Below are 24,291 nucleotides of genomic sequence, written 5' to 3' on the forward strand. Positions count from 1 at the left end.
AAAACTGTTTTATGAAAGCTCCACTGGACAGAATAATGCAGGTATACTGGGTCAGTGAGTGAAGTTTGAACATTTAAATAGGATACATATGTTTTTATTTTTTTCTTTGTATTTTTGACATCACAAACCATCCTCATTCAAACAGCCCGCTGGTGTCTAACTCAAGGCCTATGGGCCAGATCCGGTACATCACTTCATTCAGCCTGTGTAAACTTCCTACAATTTTTTTCTTGACTTGTGTGTGTTGCCCACTCTGGCGTGCCTGTCGTTGCACCCTTTTAAAATCATACATTTATATGATTTAACCATTTTGGATAAAGGAAGTGCCCCGCGATGAAAACAAGTTTGACTCGTAGACATTCCAACAGCTTCTTCCCTCTTGCGATCAACTTCTTAAACACCTAACCTATAATTCCATTACAACAAGCTGGAAATTTTTTGACTTGAGTTCGTTGTCGCATTACTCGTCACTTTAAACCGCATACACTCCTTGAAGTCTCAGCGCCCTTTGCACAATGGTCATTACACCGGACAATTGCAATAATAGTCATTCGAACTGCTCTAAGTGCTAGAGGACTCTGCATCTTTTTGCACAATTGTTTTTTGTCAATGTCTTTATGTCCCCAAAGTGTTCTGTAAATTGACTGCCTGTTCTACTAGAGCAGCTCCAACTACCGGAGACAAATTCCTTGTGTGTTTTGGACATACTTGGCAAATAAAGATGATTCTGACATAACCAACACAACGAGCAGCCAAAAGCTTATTTTTGATTCAAACGGTCCACTGCATTTTTAACATCACAAACAATCCCCATTCACATACCGTAGCTAGACCAACAAAACAAGCAGCTAGAAGTCTGTTTTTGGTTTAAACAGTCTTGTCTATACTTTTCAAGGGCTTCCGGGTACAAAATGCTCTCATTCTTTCCTGCAGAGGGACCAAAGAACTAGAGATACTGTAGGTTGCCCCAACCTTGACTATCACTTCACAAACATATAATTCCAGTTCTAGCAGAATTATCCCAGTGATAGCAGAGATGGTTTAATGCCTTTTTATAAAGTACCCAAAAAATTGCTCAATGCTAATTAAAGGAAAGTCTTTTGTTCAGAATGGATAGAGCGTGTATATTAAATTGCATAAAAATCTCTGTGTCCTTTCAGTCCAGCAAAAAGACTTTCAAAACAATGTTGTGGGCAAGAGTAGTTGTTCACAGGTCAGAGGACTCATTCTGCACAGCTTCAGGCCAATGGGAAATCTTACCGATGTCGTCGGTAACAAGTAATTATGTTATCTAACAGCAAATTAAGTTAATTCAACTGAAAGTGTAATTACCTCAATCATTGAGTTGCACGTTATGTCCTGCACTACGCAGATGAACTACATAATGAGGTCACTGGGTCTAATTTAAAGTGTGTTAACAAACACCCAGTTTTCCCGAACACCTTCCACCTTTGTTGACTTTTAGCCTGTTGACTTGATGAGTGGAGGAAGACAAACATGGTACAAAGTTTGGTTTCTCAAGGACTCTAAGTTTGAGGAATTCTTCTATTTACTCTCATTGTGAAAAGGTAATGTTGCAAATTGTACCGCTGTTAAAAACATCAAGATAACTAAAAAAAAATTGTCATTCTAATGACATTCTTGTTAAACAAACTTAATGTTTCTAATGAAGAAAAATAAAATAAGTAATAAGTCATTGTTCCATTATTTTTGACAACAAGAAGATCACAAAAAAGTCACAGTTGGATAACATTTGTTTTAGGTAGACTTAATATATTTTGTTAAAAAAATAATACAACTCCGTATTTGACAAGGACATTTTAAGTAATTTTATTATTTTTAGTAACATCTCAGCATGGATTTATTTAGTACTAAAATACAGAATAGTTGGAAAGATTACTATTCAGGATTGCAATCAGTCTTCAATAAACAGGTTAGACCAGTCAGCGTATTTGGAAAGTCACCATGACTTAGTACTGAATCATATTTATTATTTTGTGTGCTTTGCTCTATTGTCTGATTGTACTTATTTTGTTTGCACAGTGTATCTGAGTGATTGAGTAGCATGAAGACTGTAACAGAAATATGGAAAAGAAGTAGATGGAAGAAAAACTCAACACAGATCTTTTCACTTACATGCGTCATGAAGCACAGGTGGGTAATGGTCACGGGTCACAGCAACAATGATAAAGATGATCAGAGGCCAAATGATCAGAGTCAGCGACCAAACCTATAACGTAGCAGTTCCATTCCAGAATTTTCCATTAATTACTACCATAAACGCTCCTAAAGTAGGTGTGTTGCACTTACTGGATTTCTGACAATATTTAGCCCATTTTTCCAAAGAAGAAGCTTGACCTGCTGGAAGAAGCCCATCTTTGGACGAGGCTATAATGGAGACACAATATATAAACATTTTATATTGTGTGCCTGTATGTACAGATTGTGAACATAATGTTTATGCATCCTACATTCAAAATGTTTCGTGTGTTAACCTTTTGCATGGGAGAACTTGTCATGTGCTAGGCTGATTTGATTTGTAGGAGTCACTATCAATGAACGACTATCCTCTAAAGACGGGTGAAAGAAAACATTCTCTGCATTACCCCAACAATGGTGCTTGTTTTTATGGATTACATTTCATTTACTAAAGTATATCTCTGGCACAAAGAACATTTAGCACCAACGGCCAATATAACTATCGTTTGGGTTTCCCTATCATTATGTTTGCTTAATTAATAACGTAGCATTTGTACAAATGCTACATAGGTTGACAACTAGGTGTATAATATTTTTTCCCAGTCTTGTCTATCAAATTTATGCATAGTTTATACTAATATAACTTTGCATCATTGTATTGTTATTTTCATCATTGTAATAAGTTAACTCATATATAGCTTATATTTGATATTTTTCATTGCACTTCTCAGATGCCGCCGCTATAGACTTCTTATTTTGTGTTGCTATGTCTCCATTTGTTTTCTATTATTATTTATCTTTCTATATTTTACACAATGTAGGCATCTATGTGGACGGTAGCGCAAGTATTTCATTCTACATGGAAAATGTCACTCCATTCTGTCCATATGATAATAAACTTAGAATTTAATGAATAATTTAACTACATGAAAAATGGTCTACAGACACAATTTAGAGACATAATAGGCCTAATGTTCAATTTTCTGTCCCTGCACTATCAGCTTGTAGAACTGTGTACCTAACCCAGTGATTCACAATCACTTGAGAGATCATCAGGTGATTCATTCTAATCTTTTAAAAGTACTTAATTTTACTTATTTGGTCTGAAAATAATGACTAATGTATTACAAATAATGTATCTTTGTTCTCCTCTTTATGCTAGAGACATATATTAAGCCGCTTCCACTAGATGGAAGAAGATACAATTAACCTGTTGCCATTCAAGCAACAGAGAAATAGTTTTGTTTTCACCGAAACAGGATTACACACTAAGCACATTTGTGAGTAAATCGAGACCAGATCGTTGTTATTTTAAAATGCATACGTTTTGTGACATTTTTGTTTGTTGGTGTGCCCTAAGATTTTTCAAACGTGCCTTTACTTAATTAAGTTTGGGAAACACTAACCTAAATCTTTCTGTTTAGGGTCAGTCGTGCAAAGATGATAATGTTTTTAGTTGCCTTAATTATTATTAGTCATAATAGCAGCTAGAATTCACAATCGAAGTAACAGGGCTTTATCATGAATAATAATCGGGCTGATTAGCCTTATTGTACCTGCAAATATGATGTTCTATTTGATGTAAGACTTTGATGTTACTAATGACAGCCATTAATTAGTGACAGGGTAACACTCACCTGAAGTTTGTTCTCCCTAATGAGCCTTTCTTTCCCACCTCCCCTTCAGGACCAACGACCTCTTTTCTTTGCTAAGTCCAACCACGACGTGCTCGTTGATAAAGTTCCTTACACATTAAAAGGAAAAAAAAAGTAAGTTTTGATTCCGCCCGATCACTTCCTATGGACGTGAGTGTGTGCAGTGCGAGTGAGGAACGGCAGCACTCACACCTGCGCGCAAAGCACTCACGTGCCTCTTCCTGCGCTGGAAGTGGACGTATCACGACCGCGCATTCGCTCCGTACAGCCAAGTAATTGCAACACACTCTTATCATTTTAATGCCGCATTAACAAAGGTATGTAGGAGACACCTTGTAAATATAGGAACACTCACATGCAATATTTTTAAATAGATTCAATTAGTAGCCCACAAATACAAGTACCAAAAAACAGCAAAGAATATTCAGAATTAAGGAAATAAACGGGGTTTGAACAAAAAAAAAAATTTTTGAAACACACAAATCTTGCATTGCTCAAATGAAAATAAAAACAAAGACACCCTTATTGCTTTAATAGATATAAACTCTGCTATTAATTTGACTATGAAGAGTGTGGCGCTATATAAATCCTCAAAAAGTGTAAAAATCAACTCTGTGGGTGTCAATTCAACACTGGTCTTTTTGATGTGCAATGACATCCAAATTAAGATAGTATGTCCCAAATTATATAAAATTTTAAGGCAATGGAATGCTAAGTAATGCTTTTGTTCATTTTGACATTGGGTGGAGAACTGCACTGCATCATTCTGAGATGTAAAGTGGGTGGAGAAATGCACTGCATCATTCTGAGACGTAAAGATTATAGCTAAATGAACAATTTGTAGTCCTTCCACATACCAAAAACATCAATGTTAGGTTAATCCAAGACTCTAAATTGTCCCTAATTGTGAATGTGTGTGAATGGTTGTTGCTCTATGTGCCCTGGGATTGACTGGTGACCAGTCCATGGTGTACTCTGACTGAACACCTCGCACCCAAAGTCATCTCCTGCTCACCTGCGACATAGTGGGATAAGCAGTGTAAAAGATGGCTGGATTGATGGACAGTAGTATCATAGTGATCCCCTGTTTATCCCGGGAGTTATGTTCCAGACACACCGGTGATTTAATTTAGTTTTAGTCTTGAAATAACCCTACCACACGCTTTCAACACATTTAAAACGTATTAACACACTTTTTAAAAGGATTGTAAACATATTTGAACACACACAAATGCATAAAATGTATCAGATATACATAATAGTAATCATGAGAAAATGAATAAAAACGTTTTAGCATTAAAATAGCCCTCCCACATCATAACCACGAGGTCTCGTTCACTAATAAAAGCGTAGAAATGTTCATACTTTGCGCACAAATTCATTGTACGGATAATCATGACGGCTTCATGATACGTGTCAATTTCCTTCTCGCCACCGTGTGCAACATCACCATCATGATGTGATTTGTTCACTCCAAAAACAGCCAAATCCCCAGTTAGAGGGTGTGCACATTTCTTCAACCACGTCACGTTTTTTTTTTTTTACTTCCCCTCCCAAAAATATATTTTTTTATAGATTTGTACAGTTTTTACGTTACAATAAGGATGGAATAAGTTTTGGAATGATTTATCTTGGGTTCATATTTCATATCACAAAAACGTGGCATTTAAACAGGGATGTGTAGACTTTCAACTGTAGATACTTCTTCAACATGCTCAACAAAGGGGAGATTAATTACTTTTGTCATTATCAAATGGAGCCGGCACACAGAGTAAAAGGGAACATTACACAAGCACAGCATAATTGGGCTGTTGTTTCATGTAGGACAGGTAAATTAAACAAAAACCAAAGGGAGAGCTGCAAAACAATGTGCTCTCTTGTTACCAGAAATCACATGTACCTATTAAAGTTATTAATAGCACACACACACAAAGAACTTGTGGTACACTCGCCTGACTGCAGGAAGCCTGGGTTCAGTTCCCAGTGACGGTGTGAATGTGAGTGCGAATGGCTGTCCGTGTCTATATGTGCCCTGCGACTGACTGGCGACCAGTTCAGGGTGTAGTCCGCCTTTCGCCCGAAGTCAGCTGGGATAGGCTCCAGCGCCCCGTGACCCTAACCAGGATAAGCGGTGTTGAAAATGGATGGATGGATGATAAAACCACTTCCCTTCACAGGAATTGTTTCACCTTTGTAACTTCTTGCCATGTACTATTTTCAATGCATTTGTAAACAAAAGGACTCAACACACAGGAGAATACCAAGGACAATTGCGTGTCGCTGGCCTTGGCACATCAAGTACATATTGGTGATATTTGTTGCATCTGTAAGAATTGCATGATCACAACAGATATGCTGCTTTTCCCATTTTGAAATGCTTGGGAATGAAGTGCTAACTACAGGTATATGATATATTTTCAGAGAGCCAAAGCAACCAATGAGGCATTTCTGATGTGTATGGCAGCACCAACACACACACACAAACTTTCAAAGTAGAAAAGGACTGCTAATTGCACATTAACACGGCCAAGACTTGCTCCAAACAGTAGACTGCATCACTGAGATGTCACAGAAGCCATTCTCATCACATTGTTATCTTATCAACAGCCCCCCCCCCCAAAAAAAAATAACAGAACAAAACAAACAATTCTTGTAGTCATTTCACTAGTCAATTGGCTTAACAAAAGTGTACTCAGTAAACTGTGCCTGAAGAATAAAAACATTTTTGATTTTTCTTTTCATGACGGAAAAAATAAGGGAAAAGGCAAATCAAGTCAATAAATCCTTTTCACTTGTAGTGCACTACACTGACAGTATTGTACACTCTCCCATAAAGCCACCCATGATGTCAGTCATGAATCCTTTTCCACCCATACCAACAGTATGAGTCATAAATAATATTGAGAATGAAACACTTGATTGAAATCAAGCTTAAAACAGCATTTAAGATTTGTGTGACAACAATACAAGTTGTCCCTGGTGTCACTTCAGATCTGCACAACTCCTTGGCATAAAAAGTAATACACGTTACAAAAAGTAACAGTTCAAACACTGTATTGTGTCATAGAGTAACACTGCTTTTGGCACTTGTGTATAGTGGGAAAAGTTAAAGTTGACATTAGTAAACAATTTTCCAATGTGTAGGCTGTTCACACTCTTTCTCAGTGTCCCCACAGAAACGGTAATAAGTAGTTTTTGGATTAAATCCAAGAATTTCACGCTCTTCGTGGATCCGGAAGGAAAAAGTCGACACTGATGTTCCAATGAAGAATCTGGATAAAGCGATAGAAGAAGAAGGAAAAAAAAAAAGGTCAGTGAACAGTACGCGATTGACTGGTTCTACAGGTTTCCTAAATCACAAGTTAAATGCAACAAACGGGCACTCCGGTTTCCTCTCACAACCCAAAAACATGCATGGTAGGTTAATTGAAGATTATAAATTGCCCGTAGGTGTGAATGTGAGTGCGAATGGTTGTTTGTTTCTATGTGCCCTGCGATTGGCTTGCAACCAGGTCAGGGTGTACCACGCCTCCTGCCCGATGATGGCTGGGATAGGCTCCAGCACTCCCGCAACCCTTGTGAGGATAAGCGGCTCAGAAAATGGATGGATGGATGGATGGATAATTGTGTAGAAATGCTCAATTCAAAATGCTGAAATGCTGAATTATGCAACTATTTTGCCCACTTTAGAGAATTGAAGTTTGGCCGGTTGGGTGGCCGGTTGTTGGGGCGGCTCGGTGGGGCCAGCGGACCGCCCTGTGTCCCTCAGTGTGGGACGTGTCCCGTCCGCCGGGCTGCTCTCGGGTGGGCCCCTGGGCCTGATCCCGCCCCTCGATGATGGGGTGGGGTAATTTTACAAAGAGGAAGCACTTATTTACGCAAAATATTTATTTATGTTGTTTCTGTGGAAGTTGGTGCAAATTATTGTTTGTAAAAAAAAAAAAAAAAAAAAGTTTCATAGCTTTTTTTCCCCCCAGAAAGACAACCACAATCTCTCTAGCTGTCTCCCTCTCTCCCTCCTCCTCTCACTCTCTAACCCTCCCTCTCTCCCCCTGATTTGAGTTGTAACTGATGTTACGTCATAACGTCATTTGTCAAATTGTGATCTTGGTAATGTTGTGCAGTGAGCAAACAAAGAGGATTGTTCCTTGTTCCATCAGACTGAAAAAAAACCAAAATGAAGTATCTGGAGGAAGACAGGATGGCAGTACAATGCGTGTAGTGACAAAACTGCACAAGACATTAAAGCTATCCCATGGTCTTATTGGTCACCAATTTACCTTGCATGAGCACAAATCCACTGATCAATGATTGCGACGCCTCCATCTTTAAAAAGCTCCAGGTCCTCTTTGGATGGTTCAAAGCGCACCATGTCAGGCAACAACCTCTTTAGCTCCTTCAGTTCTGTTGGTTGGGGTAGAAGCAGAAATAAAAGGATGAATTCCTCTTTCAATATGAAGTTCCCTTTAGCAGTTTTACAAATGTGGAGTGAAGCCATCACCTTCCTCATCTGCATCAGTTGCAACAAAGACTTTATCCAGTTTCTGCTTCTTCATCAGGTTCCGTATTTTTTTGACTGCCCCCTTGAGGCTCGGTACATCCTCTCTGTGACCCCAGATGAAATCCTTTCGCCTCAAGTGGACCCCGAGATATGGACCCCCTTTGGCAGAGCCCAGCTTGGCCTGAGGGGAAAATGGTAGAATTTTTTTACGCAAACATTTTCCACAGCTTCATTCCACAATCAAAAACATTATCTTAATACTATAAATGGCCTGTACGCAAGAATGTGAAATTCTGTCTATCTGTAACTGACTGGTCATCGGTCCAGTGTATCCTACCTCTCACTTAGTCAATTGGAATGAGTAGTAGAGAAAATGGATGGGTGGACTGGATACATGAATGATTGGAAGGATGGTTGTTTGATTAATCAGTAGGACACCATATAGACAAAGGTTTTAAGAGACACCCCTTCAATCTTAATTCTTTTCAATTTTGTGTGAACAGTTTGAGGGAAGATGATGATTTCATTATGTTAAATATATTGTAGAAGTTATCATTTATTTGCTTAGCTTGCATTAGTATTATGGACGATTTTGAGAAAGGACGATGTCTCGCCTTCAAGATGACTCAGCAGGAATCATCAGAGAGAAGGACGTGGCCGGGACGTGGCAGGTGTTGGTCCCATGTTTTCACCTTGAAACCCTACCCTTAGTGTGTTGTGTCTTGTAGCTTAGTACGTTATGTCTTGTAAACTTAGAAACCTCCCTATTTTCAAATAAATGCAGGAGCGACGGGAGAGATTGTTTAGAGCGTGATGAGAGGCTGTAATCTGAACAATCTCCCATACGCCCTCCTCATGAGAAAAAGAAACCAGCGTCTTCATTCCTTTTGTGTCTATTTTTTATCATGTTGGGTAAGATAAATCCAACATTAAATTGGTCCTTCGAGCCGGATGTCAATACACCCGCTCTTCGTTCTCCTCAACTGGGATCTGAAGGTTGACGACAATCCACATGATTGAAGACGACTTTGGTGAGTTAAATTTAAATTTTTTTTAGGAAAAAGGACGGCGGAGTCTGACAAATTCCGCGAGGACGGCGGAGTCCTGTACGTACTTAAATTCCGTGTTTAATAAACCCCGTGAATACTAGTCAATGGCGGGTAAAATAAAGAAACTAGGAAAGTTTTGTGGCGTCGTAGTTAAATTCCGTATAGGACGGCGGAGTCCTCTAACGAGCTGTTGACAGACGTAGTTAAATTCCGTATAGGACGGCGGAGTCCTCTGACGAGCCAGTGTGAATGAAAACTGTTTGAATGAGAGTGTAAATGGGAAATGGGAAACCACTCGGTTTTTCATTCCATACCAAAACAGTGGGAAAGTAAACGGTGGACTTTTGTGGATGCAAAGGCAAGAATTCTCCACTCGAAAGAGTTGAAGTGAGAATTACCACAGAAAGTAAATTTGAATCACCGTCCTACTGAAAAGAAACAAGCGTCTTCATTCCTTTTGTGTCTATTTTTTATAATGTTGGGTAAAATAAATCCAACATTAAATTGCATTATCCAACATTAAATTGGATAATCCAACATTAAATTGGATAATCCAATATTAAATTGGATACTGAAAAGAAACAGTGTTCTAGACTACCCTAGGTAGTATTACACTGAACCAAATTCTTTCGATTGGGGAAAGGAAGTAGTAAAATAAAAAACAGGGATACACTGCAGTGTAAAGGTTGGAAGTTCATTAAATTAAATTTAAAAAAAAAAAAAAGAAAAAAAAAACAGGATTCTGATAAAATTTAATATTTAGAGACAGGGATAACTGAACACGGCTTTAATGGTTGGTTAAATACACAAAAAATAGCCGCGTTGCAGGAATCAAATTATATAAAATAAAAGAGAATACGGACAAACTACCGCATGACTAAACCAGCCTGCTTCGCAACTCAACAAATCCTCTTGTGTAATCATTAAAGAGAATGAGGAAGTGGATTTCAATTTACAGGACATTCTGAGTTTGGACACTGAAAAACCTGAAATAACCTTGTCAGTAAATGGGAAAGAAATGAAATTTCTTTGCGATACAGGAGCATGTAGGACTGCATGTCGGGAAAAGATTCCAGGTTCCAAACTATCGGGACATAAGGCAATAGTTAGATCTGCAAATGGGCAAATTACTTTTGCCATGGAACTTGAGCCTGTGTGGTTTAGAGACCCACAGGGGAGAACTTGTAGAATGCCCATTTCCGAAGTCCCGGAGTGCCCTGTGAATTTGTTGGGAAGAGATGGCTTATTCCAACTAGGACTTGTACTCATTCCATCATCAAATGGAAATATTGTAGTGAAACGAAAACATGAATTAAAAAGAGAGGACCTCTATGTGACACTGGAAAGCAGAGAAATTACATTCTATTACACAATCGATATCCCAGAAAAACCACCGTTAAACATGGGGAAAGGCCCTGTTGTCGGCAGCCTTGCAGCTTATCACGGAAGTAGAAGATAATAAAAAAGGTGATGAGCTGCATATAACTACGTGGTACAAAAACACACCAGGGCCAGACCCAGGATATGAAAACAAGTTACGACATGCGACACCTGATAAAATTACTGTAGATTATCTGTACTCAGACAATGAAGCAAAAGTCGCGGCAGGAATTATTTTACCAGAAAAATTAGAGGAACTGTATAAAAATACAAGTGTCCCACATATTTCATTGTGCAAAGATTATGAGTCACAGTGGAAACATATGGGAACATTAGTAAAACAAGGACAGGAGACAGATGATTGGCAGCAAATAGAAAACAAACTGGAATACAGTGCGTCAACTGGTCTAATTAGGAAGGCGATGTTTTGGACAATACAGGGTGATGAAGGGAAACACATGCATCCTGTTTGATTAGACCAAATGATCCTCACTGAAATTGATGAAGAAATATTTAAAAAAAAAGTTCCAAAAAAATTATGGTCCACAGGACCATTTGATGTAGGCTTTATTAAAGGGGCTTTACCAGAACAAATTAGACCCAAAACAGAATATAGACCAGGGATTCGTCAATATCCATTAAAACCAGATGCACATGAAGGAATCAAACCGGTAATTGAAGCACTAATTAAGGCAGGAGTTATAGTGGAGTGTCCAGAATCACCATGTAACACACCCATTTTTCCCGTAAAAAAGGCCCCACCTTTAGTGGGTTGGAGACTTACAGGCAGTAAATACTGCAGTAATACAGAGAGCAGCATGCGTACCAGATCCACACACATTGTTAAATTCATTAACACCAGACGCTACTGTGTTTACAGTACTGGACATAAGCAATGCATTATTTTCTGTACCAATAGAAAAGAACAGTCAATTTTGGTTTGCATTTACATTTGAAGGCAAAAAAATATACATTTACTCGATTACCGCAAGATTACTGTGAAAGTCCAACCATTTATTCACAAGTTATGACAACACGCATGTCTTCTGGCATCTCCAGATGGAGAGACATGCAAAGATTAATTGGCCTTACTGCATCATCTAGCAGAAGAGGGACATAAAGTTAACAAAAATAAATTGCAATGATGTAAAAGGCAAGTCAAATATCTAGGCCATATTTTAAGTGTAGGAGGAAGGACTATATTAGAAGACAGGAAAGCTATAGTCTTAAAAAATCCTAAATCACAGACGAAGAAACATATAATAATCATTTTAAGGTTGGACAAATTATTGTAGAGCATGGATTCCAAACTATGCAGAAATTGTTGCACCATTGTCAAAATTAATGTATGAAGACAACCTTAAAATGACATCACCTGTTTAATGGAATACAGAGGCAGAAAAGGCCTTCTGTGACATTAAACAACATTTGGTGTCCAGTGCTGCGCTAGGCCTTCCAAATTTAATGATAAAACATTCATTCAAATGGTAGATTGTAAAAGCTCTTACATGACCTCCGTACTTACACAACAATACGGTGATAAGCTAACACCAAGGGCTTATTTTTCGACTAAATTGGACAGCGTGACGTGTGCATTACCGCATTGTGTCGGAACAGGTGTGGCAGCTTCGATGGCAGTAGAGAGCAGTTTCACAATTGTGTTATTTCATCCATTAACTCTTAAGGTCCCACATACAGTGTCTGCTCTCCTATTGCAAACGAATATGGCGTTCTTATCACCTGCAAGACATTTATCTTGCATGGCCATCTTGCTGTCACAACCACATTTGACTGTTGAGCGATGCACAACCTTAAATCCAGCCACACTAATACCCTTACCTGATCAAGGTATGCAGCATGATTGTCAGGAATTGGCTGAACAAACTGCTGAATTAGTAGTATTAACCGAGGCATGCAAACTAATGATAAATAAAGATGTTACAATCTATACTGATAGCCAATATGCGTATTGCACAGTTCATGTGTTTGCTCAATATTGGGATAACAGAGGAATGATTACGTCAACAGGGAAGCCAGTAACACATGCTGAATTACTTAAAACAATTATTACACGCAGTGCAACATCCATGAAAAGTAGCAATTTGTAAATGTGTTTCACATACATCTGGCACTGACAAGGTTTCTAAAGGAAACGCATTTGCTGACAAAGCCGCGAAACAAGCAGCCTATAAACCATTTTTAGGTTAAAAAAAACAAATTGAACAACAAACCTTAGATGACATGCAACAACAAAGTCCACAACAAGAACACAATTATAGGGAAAAACAAGGTGCAAAACTACAAAATGAAATTTACATTAGCACAGAAGGGAAACAAATACTTCCAAAGAACCTATTTAAATGGGGCTGCTATATTGAGCCATGGTGTGTCACATGTCTCAACTGGAGGGATGGTGGCACAGATACATCGACACTTTACAACCTATGGTTTCAATTTATATTCAAAGAATTATTGTAGAGCATGCATGATCTGTGCACGACATAATCCGCAAGGGCAATTGCGACCTACTAGACGTAAATTCCCAGTGCCTACATACCCCTTCCAACGCATTCACATGGATTATATAGAATTAAGTCAAAGTGAAGGAAAGAAGTACTGTTTGGTTATCATAGATGCATTTTCTAAATGGATCGAATTATTCCCAACAAAATCACCTGATGCTCTGACTGTGGCAAAAGCACTATGTATATACTATGTAAATATTTATATATGTATATATATAAATATTTAAGGCTTTTCCACACCGGAATTGCTCAGTGTGAAAGGTCCACGTGGCGGCGCACAAGGGCAACGGCACCCCAGTGCAACCAATGCCGACCATGCTCATATTTGGAAGTGCTGCCTAGCAGCCAACAAGGAAGTCGGGAGGCTTTCCCCGCTGTTAGACGAGTAGACCGCACCTCAGCATTTATGTATGTTAAATAAATTGTAGAAGTTCTCATTTATTTGCTTAGCTTGCATCAGTATTATGGATGATTTTGATGGTTGCTTGCTGACCGTGGTGGAAAGGAAGATGTCTCGCCTTCTGGAAGATGACTCAGCGGGAATCGTCAGAGAAGGGCACCTTGACCAAGGACGTGGCCGGTGTTGGTCTCATGTCTTCATGAGAAACCCTCCCCTTAGTATGTTATGTCTTGTAACTTAGTATGTTATGTCTTGTAACTTAGTATGTTATGTCTTGTAACTTAGATACCTCCCTATTTCAAATAAATACAGGAGCAACGGGGGAGATTGTTTAGAACGTGATAGGAGAACGAAATTGAACAATCTCCCATACGTCCTCCTCATGAGCAAAAAGAAACCAGCGTCTTCATTCCTTTGTGTCTATTTTTTATAGGTGTTATAGGTGAGATAGATCCAACAATGTATTTGTCATTGTTGCAAAAGAAAGCCCTGACTAAGTTTATTTTATGGAGAGGGAGGAGTAGGCAAGCAGCAGCAAAAAAAAAAAAGGGGATTGGGTGCATCCCACACTAATTTTACATCAGGATCTCAGGATTTAAGATCGTTCGTGAGCTACATTTGCACGAAGAACACTTTGAGGTCTATTTCAGGCTGAGCAGGGACCAGTTTGAAAGCCTCCTGCTGAGATGTCTCGGTATATCATTTTTCTATTGTTCCAAAGCTCTGTATAGTGGGACATCGCATTTATTATGACCTACTCCATTTTCCCCTTGTTGTTTACAATACAAGTCCGCCAAAATAGCACTCAGAAATCACTACGCCATCTCATCTCCTATACGGTATATGTGCAAACTACTTCCGGATTTGGCCAAACAGGTAAAAGCATTTCTGCTTCGCTCGAATGAATGGGGAGAAGGACCGTCTACAATGTCTTTTTTTGTGCAGTGTGAAAATGCCTCTACAATGAGATGCATGAGAAGTCTCAGCGACGCAACATTTGAGGCCTCCTCATCTGGTGCTGAAGTTAGGTTTGTGTTTAAAGAGTTAAATTGTCTTTAACATATAAATAAAAGAGTTGTTAACTCCTGCTTGTATGACAGTTAATAATGTTAAAATGACTTTAGAACAAATTATTCAAATATAATTATACTCAATGTGAAATTTTGTTTTGATTTCTGAACAAGTCCGAGGTAGACCAGCATCATGGAATGCACTGCGTTGGACTTACGAGCTTCCGTTGTCTATAAAGTTTAAATTCAAATGTCCCTCTAACACAGTGTAGTGCCCAGCAGTCACAGCAGAGATGCTGACTCACCTTCATGCGAGTCCAGTCTTCATTGTAAACAGTGTGATCGCCATCATCTGTTGAGTTGAGGTACTTTGCTCTGAACTCGTCTCCAATGAGGCGCAGGTGCTTGGCAAACACCATACTGCGGCGGCTCTGTGTTAAAGAGGGTAACAATACATATTATTATAACAGATTATAATATATATATATGTGCAATAAACAAAATATCAAAATAAAATAAAAAACAGCTCGCATTATTTGTCACGCTCGTGTGATGTCAAACGTGTGTGACTTACATTCCAGTAATCCTTCCCTGCATAGTGATCATGGAGAAGAGTCTCTGCTCGGTCGAGCATTACTGAGCTGCAGATGGGGAAAAAAACAAGTTGGAGGACTTACGACTGCCGCCTGTGCTGTCATCGATCTAAATTCCATAGTGATATTAGTAATGATTGATGGCCTAATAAGACATTGGACTACAGGTGCTTTTAAATAATACCTTTATATTATCATTATTATTCTAGAATGTGTTACAAAGAACACAGTTCAAATTTCCAAAAATATTAAACAGAGCGGCACGGTGGAGGACTGGTTAGAGCATCTGCCTCACAGTTCTGAGGAGCGGGGTTCAATCCCCGGCCCCGCTTGTGTGGAGTTTGCATGTCCTCCCCGTGCCTGCGTGGGTTTTCTCCGGGCACTCCGGTTTCCTCCCACATCCCAAAAATATGCTTGTTATGTTAATTGACAACTCTAAATTTCCAGTAAGTGTGGCTGTGAGTGCGAATGGTTGTTTGTTTGTATGTGCCCTGCGATTGGCTGGCAACCAGTTCAGAGTGTACCCAGCCTCCTGCCCGATGATAGCTGGGATAGGTTCCAGCACGCCCGTGACCCTGGTGAGGAGAAGCGGCTCAGAAAATGGATGAATATGAAACAACAATCTTAATTAATTTCTCACTATCACTACGTTTGTTTTTTTAGGTATTTAGTACTGCTGTTTGGCATATCATTTACACTTGCCATGTGTCATCAAATTAGATGCAATACAAGAGTTACAGGCAGAAATCCACATGTACAAATATCAGTTATGATTGACACAGTAGTGTAGAACTGCGCAGCATAAGAGTCTATCGATTATCTATATTTTTCAAATAAAATCTGACCATTTCTAACTTTGTAAAGGCAAAATTTTGTTGGATTATGCATGTGCACATAAGGTTGTGACTGGTGGGTGTATTGTATACAACTATAGATAATCTTTCTCAGAGGACTCACGTCACTGTAATGTTCTCCTGAAGAACCGGGACCATGATGGAGGCATGACCTTGTGTGGACAAACAAGTTATGTTTCGAGCTCTCGTTTCTTCGAAGCCCCAAAACCAGCCCCTTGGAACCAGGTAAAAAACAAGAGAGAAAAAACATTATGATGAAAAAAGAGGAAAAATATGGGTAGGCAGCACGGAGGCAGTGGATGATACTGACGATTACCTCCGAAAACCATCCAGTGGCTTTTTAAAGAGCACTCATGTTAATGTGCTTTGACCTTAAGGTTTCAGGTGGAATACATCAACATTATTACAATTTCTGGATTGTCATATATTCACTACCATGGATAGCTGTGCATGGTATATTACTGTGCACAGTATATGTTAAAACACAAATTAACAAAGCAGAAAATCATTTTAAGCTACATTTTAAATATTGTGAGAGCTCTGTATTACCTGTAGTAGCCCTGTTTATCTTTATTGTACATCAATTTCTCAATGCATGGTCGCTCATCAACCTTTTCCTCCCATTTCCCATCAGTCCATCCCTCTGCATAATTTTGCAAGACCACAACCTGATCAATGAATGGGCCTCCATTTTCTTAAACAAAAAAAAAAAGAAAGTGAAACGTCTTAACAAATGTTAAGGGGGGAAAGACGGGATTCAACATGCTTGGATCTGATTTAAAAATGTCTCGTAACACACTGTACATTGGTTTGATAAAAAACTAAAATAAAAGCTCACCAGCAATGAATTCCTCATACTCGATCACTGGAACATTGGCCTGCAGGCTGGTGAGGCTGAAAAACTCCCCCCAAGGGATGCGGATCTGATGGAGGTTGGGGCTCTGCCAGTGATACAGTCGACCCCAGGGTGGAAGCACGAGGACCCAGTCATCACCATTCTTCCTCAGAGATTTTACCAGGGATGCTATGCGTATATAAACATCTCGCCGCAGGTTAAAACCCTCTGGGGGGTTCACATCGTACAGAAGGTATCTTGGGTACAACAAAACAAGAAGTGAGTGTGTCTGTGTTCATAGTCACTGAACCGGAACATTTGGAATTTAGGCAATATTTAACCCAATTACGACCTTGGTAGTAAGATAATGTTTTGTTATCTTCCAGGTTTACTTGTGGAATGAGTCAGCCCAGATCAATACATTTACTTCAGTACGTTCCAACAGCAGTTTAGATTTAATAGTCATGTTCTCATTCCCTTGGCACTTGTTTAGGAAAATACATGTATGTGTGTATGTGTGTGTGTGTGCGTGTATATATATAATATAATAATAATAATATATATATATAATTACCTACAGGATGATATAGTGTAGTAGTGCAGTTGATTCATTGTAGTTCTTGTGTATTTTGAACCCCACAGGTAGTCGGGAAGCACTTAGTTTACCTCGGTAGCACAGTGCAGTACTGCAGTATGCAATATCTCTCTTTTAACGTGTTTTTAGGTAGGCTAACGTAGCAGCTTCCATCAGTCAAAACAATGATATCGTTTCAGAATGTTCCGACATTCATGACCATGGCACCGAATTTCAGTAGTAAGCGGGAGCGCTTGGAAAATGGGTTTAAAAGCTCTGCTACATATGTTATGTGGCTTATTCGTGGAATAAATTATTCAAAATACGACTTTTGCAACGGTGTGTCGTGATAGCAGCATGATTGAACCGACATCAGATATGGTTATATCACAGTTTAGATACAACATTGGGACGTCAAAGGTAAACCCTCAATAAGCGGTTACCACACGCAAACTTTTAAAAAAAAACAACAACAACAACAAAAAAACACTTTAATGATGAATCACCGCAACCAATTACATGGTAGACAAGAGCAGCTAGCATAACTGACCCTGTGTGACTAAACTCACCGTAGGTCCCTAGCGGCGGCGATGGGTACAGTAGGAGTGTAGCTTGCACTAAACGCATCCTCGCTGTTTGCCGTTTCGAAGCCTGCGAAAGCAAGCCAAATGGAAAAAGACAAAATGCTAAGAGAGTATGTTCTACCTGTAGCGGCAAATGATAAAGGCGTTTGTGTGAACGCCATATTTCCTCGAAGCCACGCACTTCCGGAAGTCGAAAAAAGCGTTTGCGGAGTTGCCTGGGCAACCATCGACATCCAGCGATCGACCTTTTAAACTAGGGGACAAAAACACAACCTACTGTAACTATATTAACATAATGATATAAAAACTATACTATATATGCAGTAGGTACAGTATAACGTATACATCAATGAATTTCCTTGACAGTGTAAAACAATTTGAGCATTATTGAATTTCTTCTTCTCGATGTCATTCAGTTGTGAAGGCGTACCTAATGGGGTACCTTGTGCGTGTCGTGTGTGTTGTTTTTTTCTCTCTCTCCATTATTTTTCAATAAATAATTTCAAACCACAGTACATCTTCAGTAGGAAGTTGCTCTCCATTCCGTCTAGCTACCATATATTTCAGTCCACTAGGGGACGCTTCAATGCAAGACGTGTACAGAGTGAAGTCTAAAATGTAGAGTACAGTACTTTGTGTGCACTGCGATTTGCTAATGACCAGTCCAAGGTGTACACCGCCTCTCACCCAAAGTTAGCTGTGATAGGCTCCACATCATCCGCGATCATAATGAGGACATGTGAAAAGAATACGGCTGGATGGCTGGATCAAGAAAAGCAAAAGTGAGCCACCATTCCTAGTGGCGCACATACTCCAACCCAAACGCAACCACATAGACAACGGACAAAATAGTATGTTGAAATGTTTAATAGGTAGCAAAATAATTAGACCTGATTATGAATCAATAATGACAAATACATTGCTAACTATTAAATAAATAACCAAATGTGTCTAATATTCTTCTCCCTCCTCTTCCTCATCAAAGGAATCAATCCCGACCTCTTCATAATCCTTCTCCAGGGCGGCCATGTCCTCTCTGGCCTCTGAGAACTCCCCTTCCTCCATTCCTTCTCCTACATACCAGTGAACAAAGGCCCTCTTGGCATACATCAGATCAAACTTGTGGTCCAGACGGGCCCAGGCCTCAGCGATGGCTGTGGTGTTGCTCAGCATGCACACAGCCCTCTGCACCTTGGCAAGATCTCCTCCAGGAACCGCTGTTGGAGGCTGGTAGTTGATGCCCACTTTGAAGCCAGTGGGACACCAGTCCACAAATTGGATGGTGCGTTTGGTCTTGATGGCAGCGATGGCCACATTAACATCTTTGGGAACTACTTCACCACGATATAGCAGACAACAGGCCATGTATTTACCATGACGAGGATCACACTTGACCATCTGGTTGGCTGGCTCAAAGCACGCATTGGTGATTTCGGCCACGGAGAGTTGCTCATGGTATGCCTTCTCAGCAGAGATGACAGGAGCATATGTGGCCAGTGGGAAGTGGATACGAGGGTAGGGTACCAAGTTGGTCTGGAACTCTGTTAAGTCGACGTTCAGGGCACCGTCAAAGCGAAGAGAGGCTGTGATAGATGACACTATCTGACTGATAAGGCGGTTGAGGTTAGTGTAAGATGGACGTTCAATGTCGAGGTTCCTGCGACAAATGTCATAGATTGCTTCATTGTCCACCATGAAGGCGCAGTCGGAGTGCTCAAGGGTGGTGTGAGTGGTCAGAATGGAGTTGTATGGCTCTACCACTGCTGTAGAAACTTGAGGGGCCGGGTAGATTGCAAACTCAAGTTTTGATTTCTTCCCATAATCAACTGAAAGTCGTTCCATTAAAAGGGAGGTGAAACCAGAGCCGGTGCCGCCACCAAAGGAGTGGAAGACCAAGAATCCTTGGAGACCAGTGCACTGGTCAGACTGTAGATACAGACACAACATTTAAACAATTTTAATCTGCATGACACAATTAAGTGCTTGGTACGTGTGCATTGAAGTGTTACTATTCAATATTGACATGTGATAAAATAGATCAGAAGAAATGACCCTCACCAATTTCCGGATCCTGTCGAGGACAGAGTCAATGATCTCTCTGCCGATGGTGTAGTGTCCACGGGCATAGTTATTGGCCGCATCTTCTTTTCCTGAGATCAGTTGCTCGGGGTGAAAGAGTTGGCGATATGTACCAGTCCGCACTTCGTCTACAAATGTGAAAGACAAAAGCAACAGTTGAAGAGAATAACTACTTTTGAAAAGTGTCAGTCTGATAGTATTTCTTTTAGATTCATTTTGGACAAAAAAAAACTCTATTGATTGTACAAAAACTAATCTTTTATATAGTTACATTAATTTTAATGCAAAAACCTTCGTTTCATAAGAATTATTTTCGCACTGACCAACAACCGTGGGTTCCAGGTCAACAAAGACGGCTCTTGGGACATATTTTCCAGCCCCGGTCTCGCTGAAGAAGGTGGTGAATGAGTCATCATGCCCCCCTATGGACTTTTGGGTGGGCATCTGGCCATCTGACTGAATGCCGTGTTCCAAACAGTAGAGCTCCCAACAGGTGTTCCCCATCTGGACACCAGCCTGGCCTACGTGGACAGAGATGCATTCACGCTTGAAGAAAGAAACAAGAAGAGGAAAAAGGACATAAGAATAAGGTATTTTAATTATAATATAGACAAAGCAATATATATCAAAGTAGTGAAGGGGTTCCATATTACTTTAAGCTTTAAGAGTTAAGAGTTTATGAGTTTTCAGCAACTGGGGAAGAGGTAATGGCTTTAGTTCGTCATGGTAACACAAATCATTTTGTGCAATCATATTACAAATTGCTCTTAAACAATTGAACGGACTGATCTTAAAAAAGTATCAAACGAAAAATTGTTTCCCGTTATTTACATTAAACAGAACAGGGAAGACCTCATTTGTGTTTCCCCAATTGTATTAATGTTGTCAGTTGACGCACCCGTTTTGTGACATCATGCAAAGCACACCCTCAGATAAAACTTCCTGATGCTTGATAGTCATCATCTTGCTGGACTGGATTAGCAGGAAGCGCGCCTTCATACTTTATCCCTTACAATGTGGCTAATGCTAATATAACTGTTAAAACATATGCCCTTTAACACTTAGCACTCTTGTATCTTAACACCACTGATCATAAAAACAAAATAATTTTATTTGAGTAGTCTGTAGACCCGTTTGGTGTGGCACTCGAGATTAAGGGATGCAAATTGGGTAGAATGTAGAGGGTAGAAATACAGGCAGATTTGTATTAACTCTGTATCCCACCCAGTAATTAAAAAAATAAGAATAAATATAATGAACAAATCATGATGAGATCCAGTCAGTAAACCAAATATAATACTGTATACTTGTTTGTTTGTTTTTCTATCAACTTGTCCCTTCTCACTGAGGACAATGACATTGTGCTAGTATGGAAAGGACAGTGCTCTTGGTGAGAGTTACGAAATCAACTTTCATTTCAAAGTGTTAGAGCTCATTAAATCCGTGTTGAGATCAGTTCAATTCTCCAGTGTCCTCTTTCAGTAAGCCCAGCTAATGTGACATCATCTCAATTTCCTGGTATGCAGGTCACTGCACAGCAGTTATTTTGGGTGCACATGTTGAGAGATGAAACCCGGTAGCGATGTGGGTGTGAATGTTTATGTAAACACTAACAGGCAGCCACAGAAATAGTCTCTGCTAGTTAAAAAAATAAAATAAAATCCTGTCAGTCAGAAAAAAAGCAAAGTGCAATAAAGACTTTAACAATTAAGTGGCATCCTTTACTAATTTACAATTAGTTTATTATTTCTAATTCTGACCCTATTGTGTTACTTGGCATTGATTCAATAGTGTATATATTTGAGTCTTTACCATTGCCATTATAATGCTTAGGGTCTATTTGAGGAAGGTGGGTGTCCTTCTGTTCACTGGTTTTATGAGCATTACTAGCATTGCTAACAAGCTGTGTTTGTACTATACTGTGCAAACAAGACTGCATGCAGTATTTTTCCAGGTGAATAAGATTAACCGTGACATAACCTCGCCAATTACTACAATCTTTGAAAAAAATGCATTACTTTGTTTTCAGTCTCCAAAGAAGACTGAAGACACTGTCAAAGCCAACTTGTGTCCAACATAATTTCTTTTTCAAAAAGCCCTCCCTTGATAGAAATACTGTGCTTGTTTTGTCTCAAGCCGACCTGACCTGTTGCTGCCTGCGTGTTTTATGACACACCTAAATTCCTGGCTGGTATGTATTCTGTCACACAGCAATGCATCGAAAACAAAGCTAGTGTGTTAGGAGTGCTAATTGGGAATTACAGCTCTAAATTGCAATCAGGCAATAAACATAAAAAAATAAACCCAGCTCCACTGTATTCCAAAGTTGTATTTGTCACCGGTTTCATTTCATTTTGACACTCACTCAGGATCTTACAGATATATTTGTGTATTAAAAATGTGCATGAAAAATGGGCCACGTTAACTGTAACGTGCACTTGTACTCCCCTGTGCTGTCCTAACAAGACCACTTGCGTCAGAAATAGATCATTGTCCTTGTGTTTGGCATAAAAGCTGAGCTGAATTTGGCTACTGACCTGAATGAGCAGGTGATGATGGTCTAAACCTCACTTCCATGTGAAATAAACACCAGGTTTGACAAAAGCGGTATGCTGTAAGAAAACATACTTACCATTATGCCTGCTCAATTGAGGGTCCTTTCCACAATCTGGTTTTGACTTGAATTTCTATGGTGCCTCTCACAGCAGTCCTCAATGTGGTCTGAGTGAGTTTAACTGCCAGATGCACAGAGACTACAGGCTATATTCAACTTCAAACCACTCCCACCTATCTCCTTGACAGGCACTGTGAGTGTGCAGGCAGTTCGCATGACCACGAGGTGTTGCGAATATATTTCTTCACACAGTAAACTCATCTTGTAGCAGAAGTGGAAACTTTCACGACTGACAAGCACAGACCTCCAATGTTAATGATGTGTTTGTACACAAGGGAATTTGCTTATATTCATTTGCAATAGTTTATGGTCAACTTGTACAAATAAGTATGAGAGACAGGATACCAGCTCAATATCTAATGGAACGTAAAATGTGTCCTCTTCATATGTCGTCCAAAAAAACAGAGATAGGTCCATATATTGTCAATCTAAACTAGCAGATGTTACTCCTTCAGGAGGACTGGGTTTATTTATTGAAGTGTCTGGAAAAAAAAGGGAAGAGGGACAAGTTCAACCGGTACATTGGCCCATTTCAGTGTGCATATGAATTGACAATGAAATACACAACCGTGAGCTAAAAGAAGAGGGAAAAATGTGAATGGTGGTCTTTACAAGTTTGGGGATTTTTCTTTCATATTATTAATATTTGCATATTCTGTTTTTAGAGTTGTCAAAAATAATCCATTCCGGGAATGATAAGAGAATGGTGCTTTGTTTTTTTTTTAATCAACACTTTCGATTGTTATAAAATCTTTACTATGACAGTATACACAGGTCCATTAGGTTTAACTCTTTGTATGACACTCATCTAAATTCTTTTAACCACAGAAAATGACTGCAGTATATTCCGATCTTTTTTCAAAAATATATAACCTTTTCATTTACTATAAGGATAAACCACACAAGAATAGACTATATATAAACTACACGTTTCTCTTAATATATCTCATTATAAGATTACCTTTCTTTGTTGATTGAATGGGATAGATATCAATTACTGTATCTGGTTTATTTTTGTTACTTTTATTAGGCAACGGCGTAGATGATATTCAGTGTCACACTTAGTGTTTTATCACTTGGAATATTGTGTAAATAAACCCCAATCTGCCCTTGTGGCTGCATGTGCTGCCATTTGAGGTTAAAGTAATATACATGAGTAAAGACAGGCTAACAATAGGAAAAACAACACTGTAGTGTAACACTGTTGCAATGAGTTTATACTAGGTGTGGATGATCAATAATCAATCTTATTGGCAGAAAATAAAATCTTGTTTAGGGTTCCCTGGAGGCGTGGGGCGGTTCTGGCAGTAGTAGTGCGAATTTCAGTAAATATTTTTATGAAAACATTTATTAATATAATGTGAAACAATAAAATGGAA

The 24,291-nt window shown here is 39.3% G+C and overlaps 3 protein-coding genes across 6 annotated transcripts in view; all 3 read right to left on the minus strand.

Moving 5' to 3' along the window:
* abca12 (ATP-binding cassette, sub-family A (ABC1), member 12) overlaps positions 1-4,129 on the minus strand; it is a 61,179-nt gene extending 57,050 nt beyond the window's left edge. Inside the window, exons 1-4 of one of the 2 annotated variants that reach the window (XM_061692463.1) lie at positions 4,066-4,129; positions 3,837-3,943; positions 2,311-2,388; positions 2,137-2,230 (exon numbers count right to left, since the gene is read on the minus strand). In XM_061692463.1, the coding sequence (XP_061548447.1) occupies positions 2,137-2,230; positions 2,311-2,376 (160 nt within the window). In that variant the 5' untranslated portion in view covers positions 2,377-2,388; positions 3,837-3,943; positions 4,066-4,129. Of the gene's footprint in view, positions 1-2,136; positions 2,231-2,310; positions 2,389-3,836; positions 3,944-4,044 lie in introns of both variants that reach the window. The other variant, XM_061692462.1, reaches the window with a different exon arrangement.
* Positions 4,130-4,141: 12 nt separating this feature from the next.
* On the minus strand, positions 4,142-18,330 carry pofut2 (protein O-fucosyltransferase 2). 3 transcript variants are annotated; one of them, XM_061692466.1, is made up of 10 exons: positions 18,145-18,330; positions 17,005-17,258; positions 16,716-16,809; positions 16,270-16,380; positions 15,837-15,887; positions 15,294-15,360; positions 15,025-15,150; positions 8,356-8,536; positions 8,135-8,258; positions 4,142-7,126 (listed from the first exon to the last, which is right to left on the minus strand). In XM_061692466.1, exons 1-10 carry the CDS (start codon positions 18,318-18,320, stop codon positions 6,973-6,975), a joined length of 1,338 nt encoding a protein of 445 aa, XP_061548450.1. In that variant the 5' UTR covers positions 18,321-18,330; the 3' UTR covers positions 4,142-6,972. The 3 variants fall into 3 exon arrangements, with proteins under 3 accessions (XP_061548450.1, XP_061548448.1, XP_061548449.1); XM_061692464.1 differs by having other exon boundaries at positions 16,716-16,860; XM_061692465.1 differs by lacking the exon at positions 15,837-15,887 and having other exon boundaries at positions 16,716-16,860.
* Positions 18,331-19,011: 681 nt separating this feature from the next.
* LOC133411074 (tubulin alpha chain-like) lies at positions 19,012-23,030 on the minus strand. The gene is made up of 4 exons (XM_061692932.1): positions 22,871-23,030; positions 20,562-20,784; positions 20,218-20,366; positions 19,012-20,085 (listed from the first exon to the last, which is right to left on the minus strand). The coding sequence occupies exons 1-4, from the start codon at positions 22,871-22,873 to the stop codon at positions 19,111-19,113; spliced, it is 1,350 nt and encodes a 449-aa protein (XP_061548916.1). The 5' UTR covers positions 22,874-23,030; the 3' UTR covers positions 19,012-19,110.
* Between the last annotated feature and the right edge of the window lie 1,261 nt (positions 23,031-24,291).

Source organism: Phycodurus eques, chromosome 12, assembly GCF_024500275.1.
Source record: "Phycodurus eques isolate BA_2022a chromosome 12, UOR_Pequ_1.1, whole genome shotgun sequence".
Classification (NCBI taxonomy): domain Eukaryota; kingdom Metazoa; phylum Chordata; class Actinopteri; order Syngnathiformes; family Syngnathidae; genus Phycodurus; species Phycodurus eques.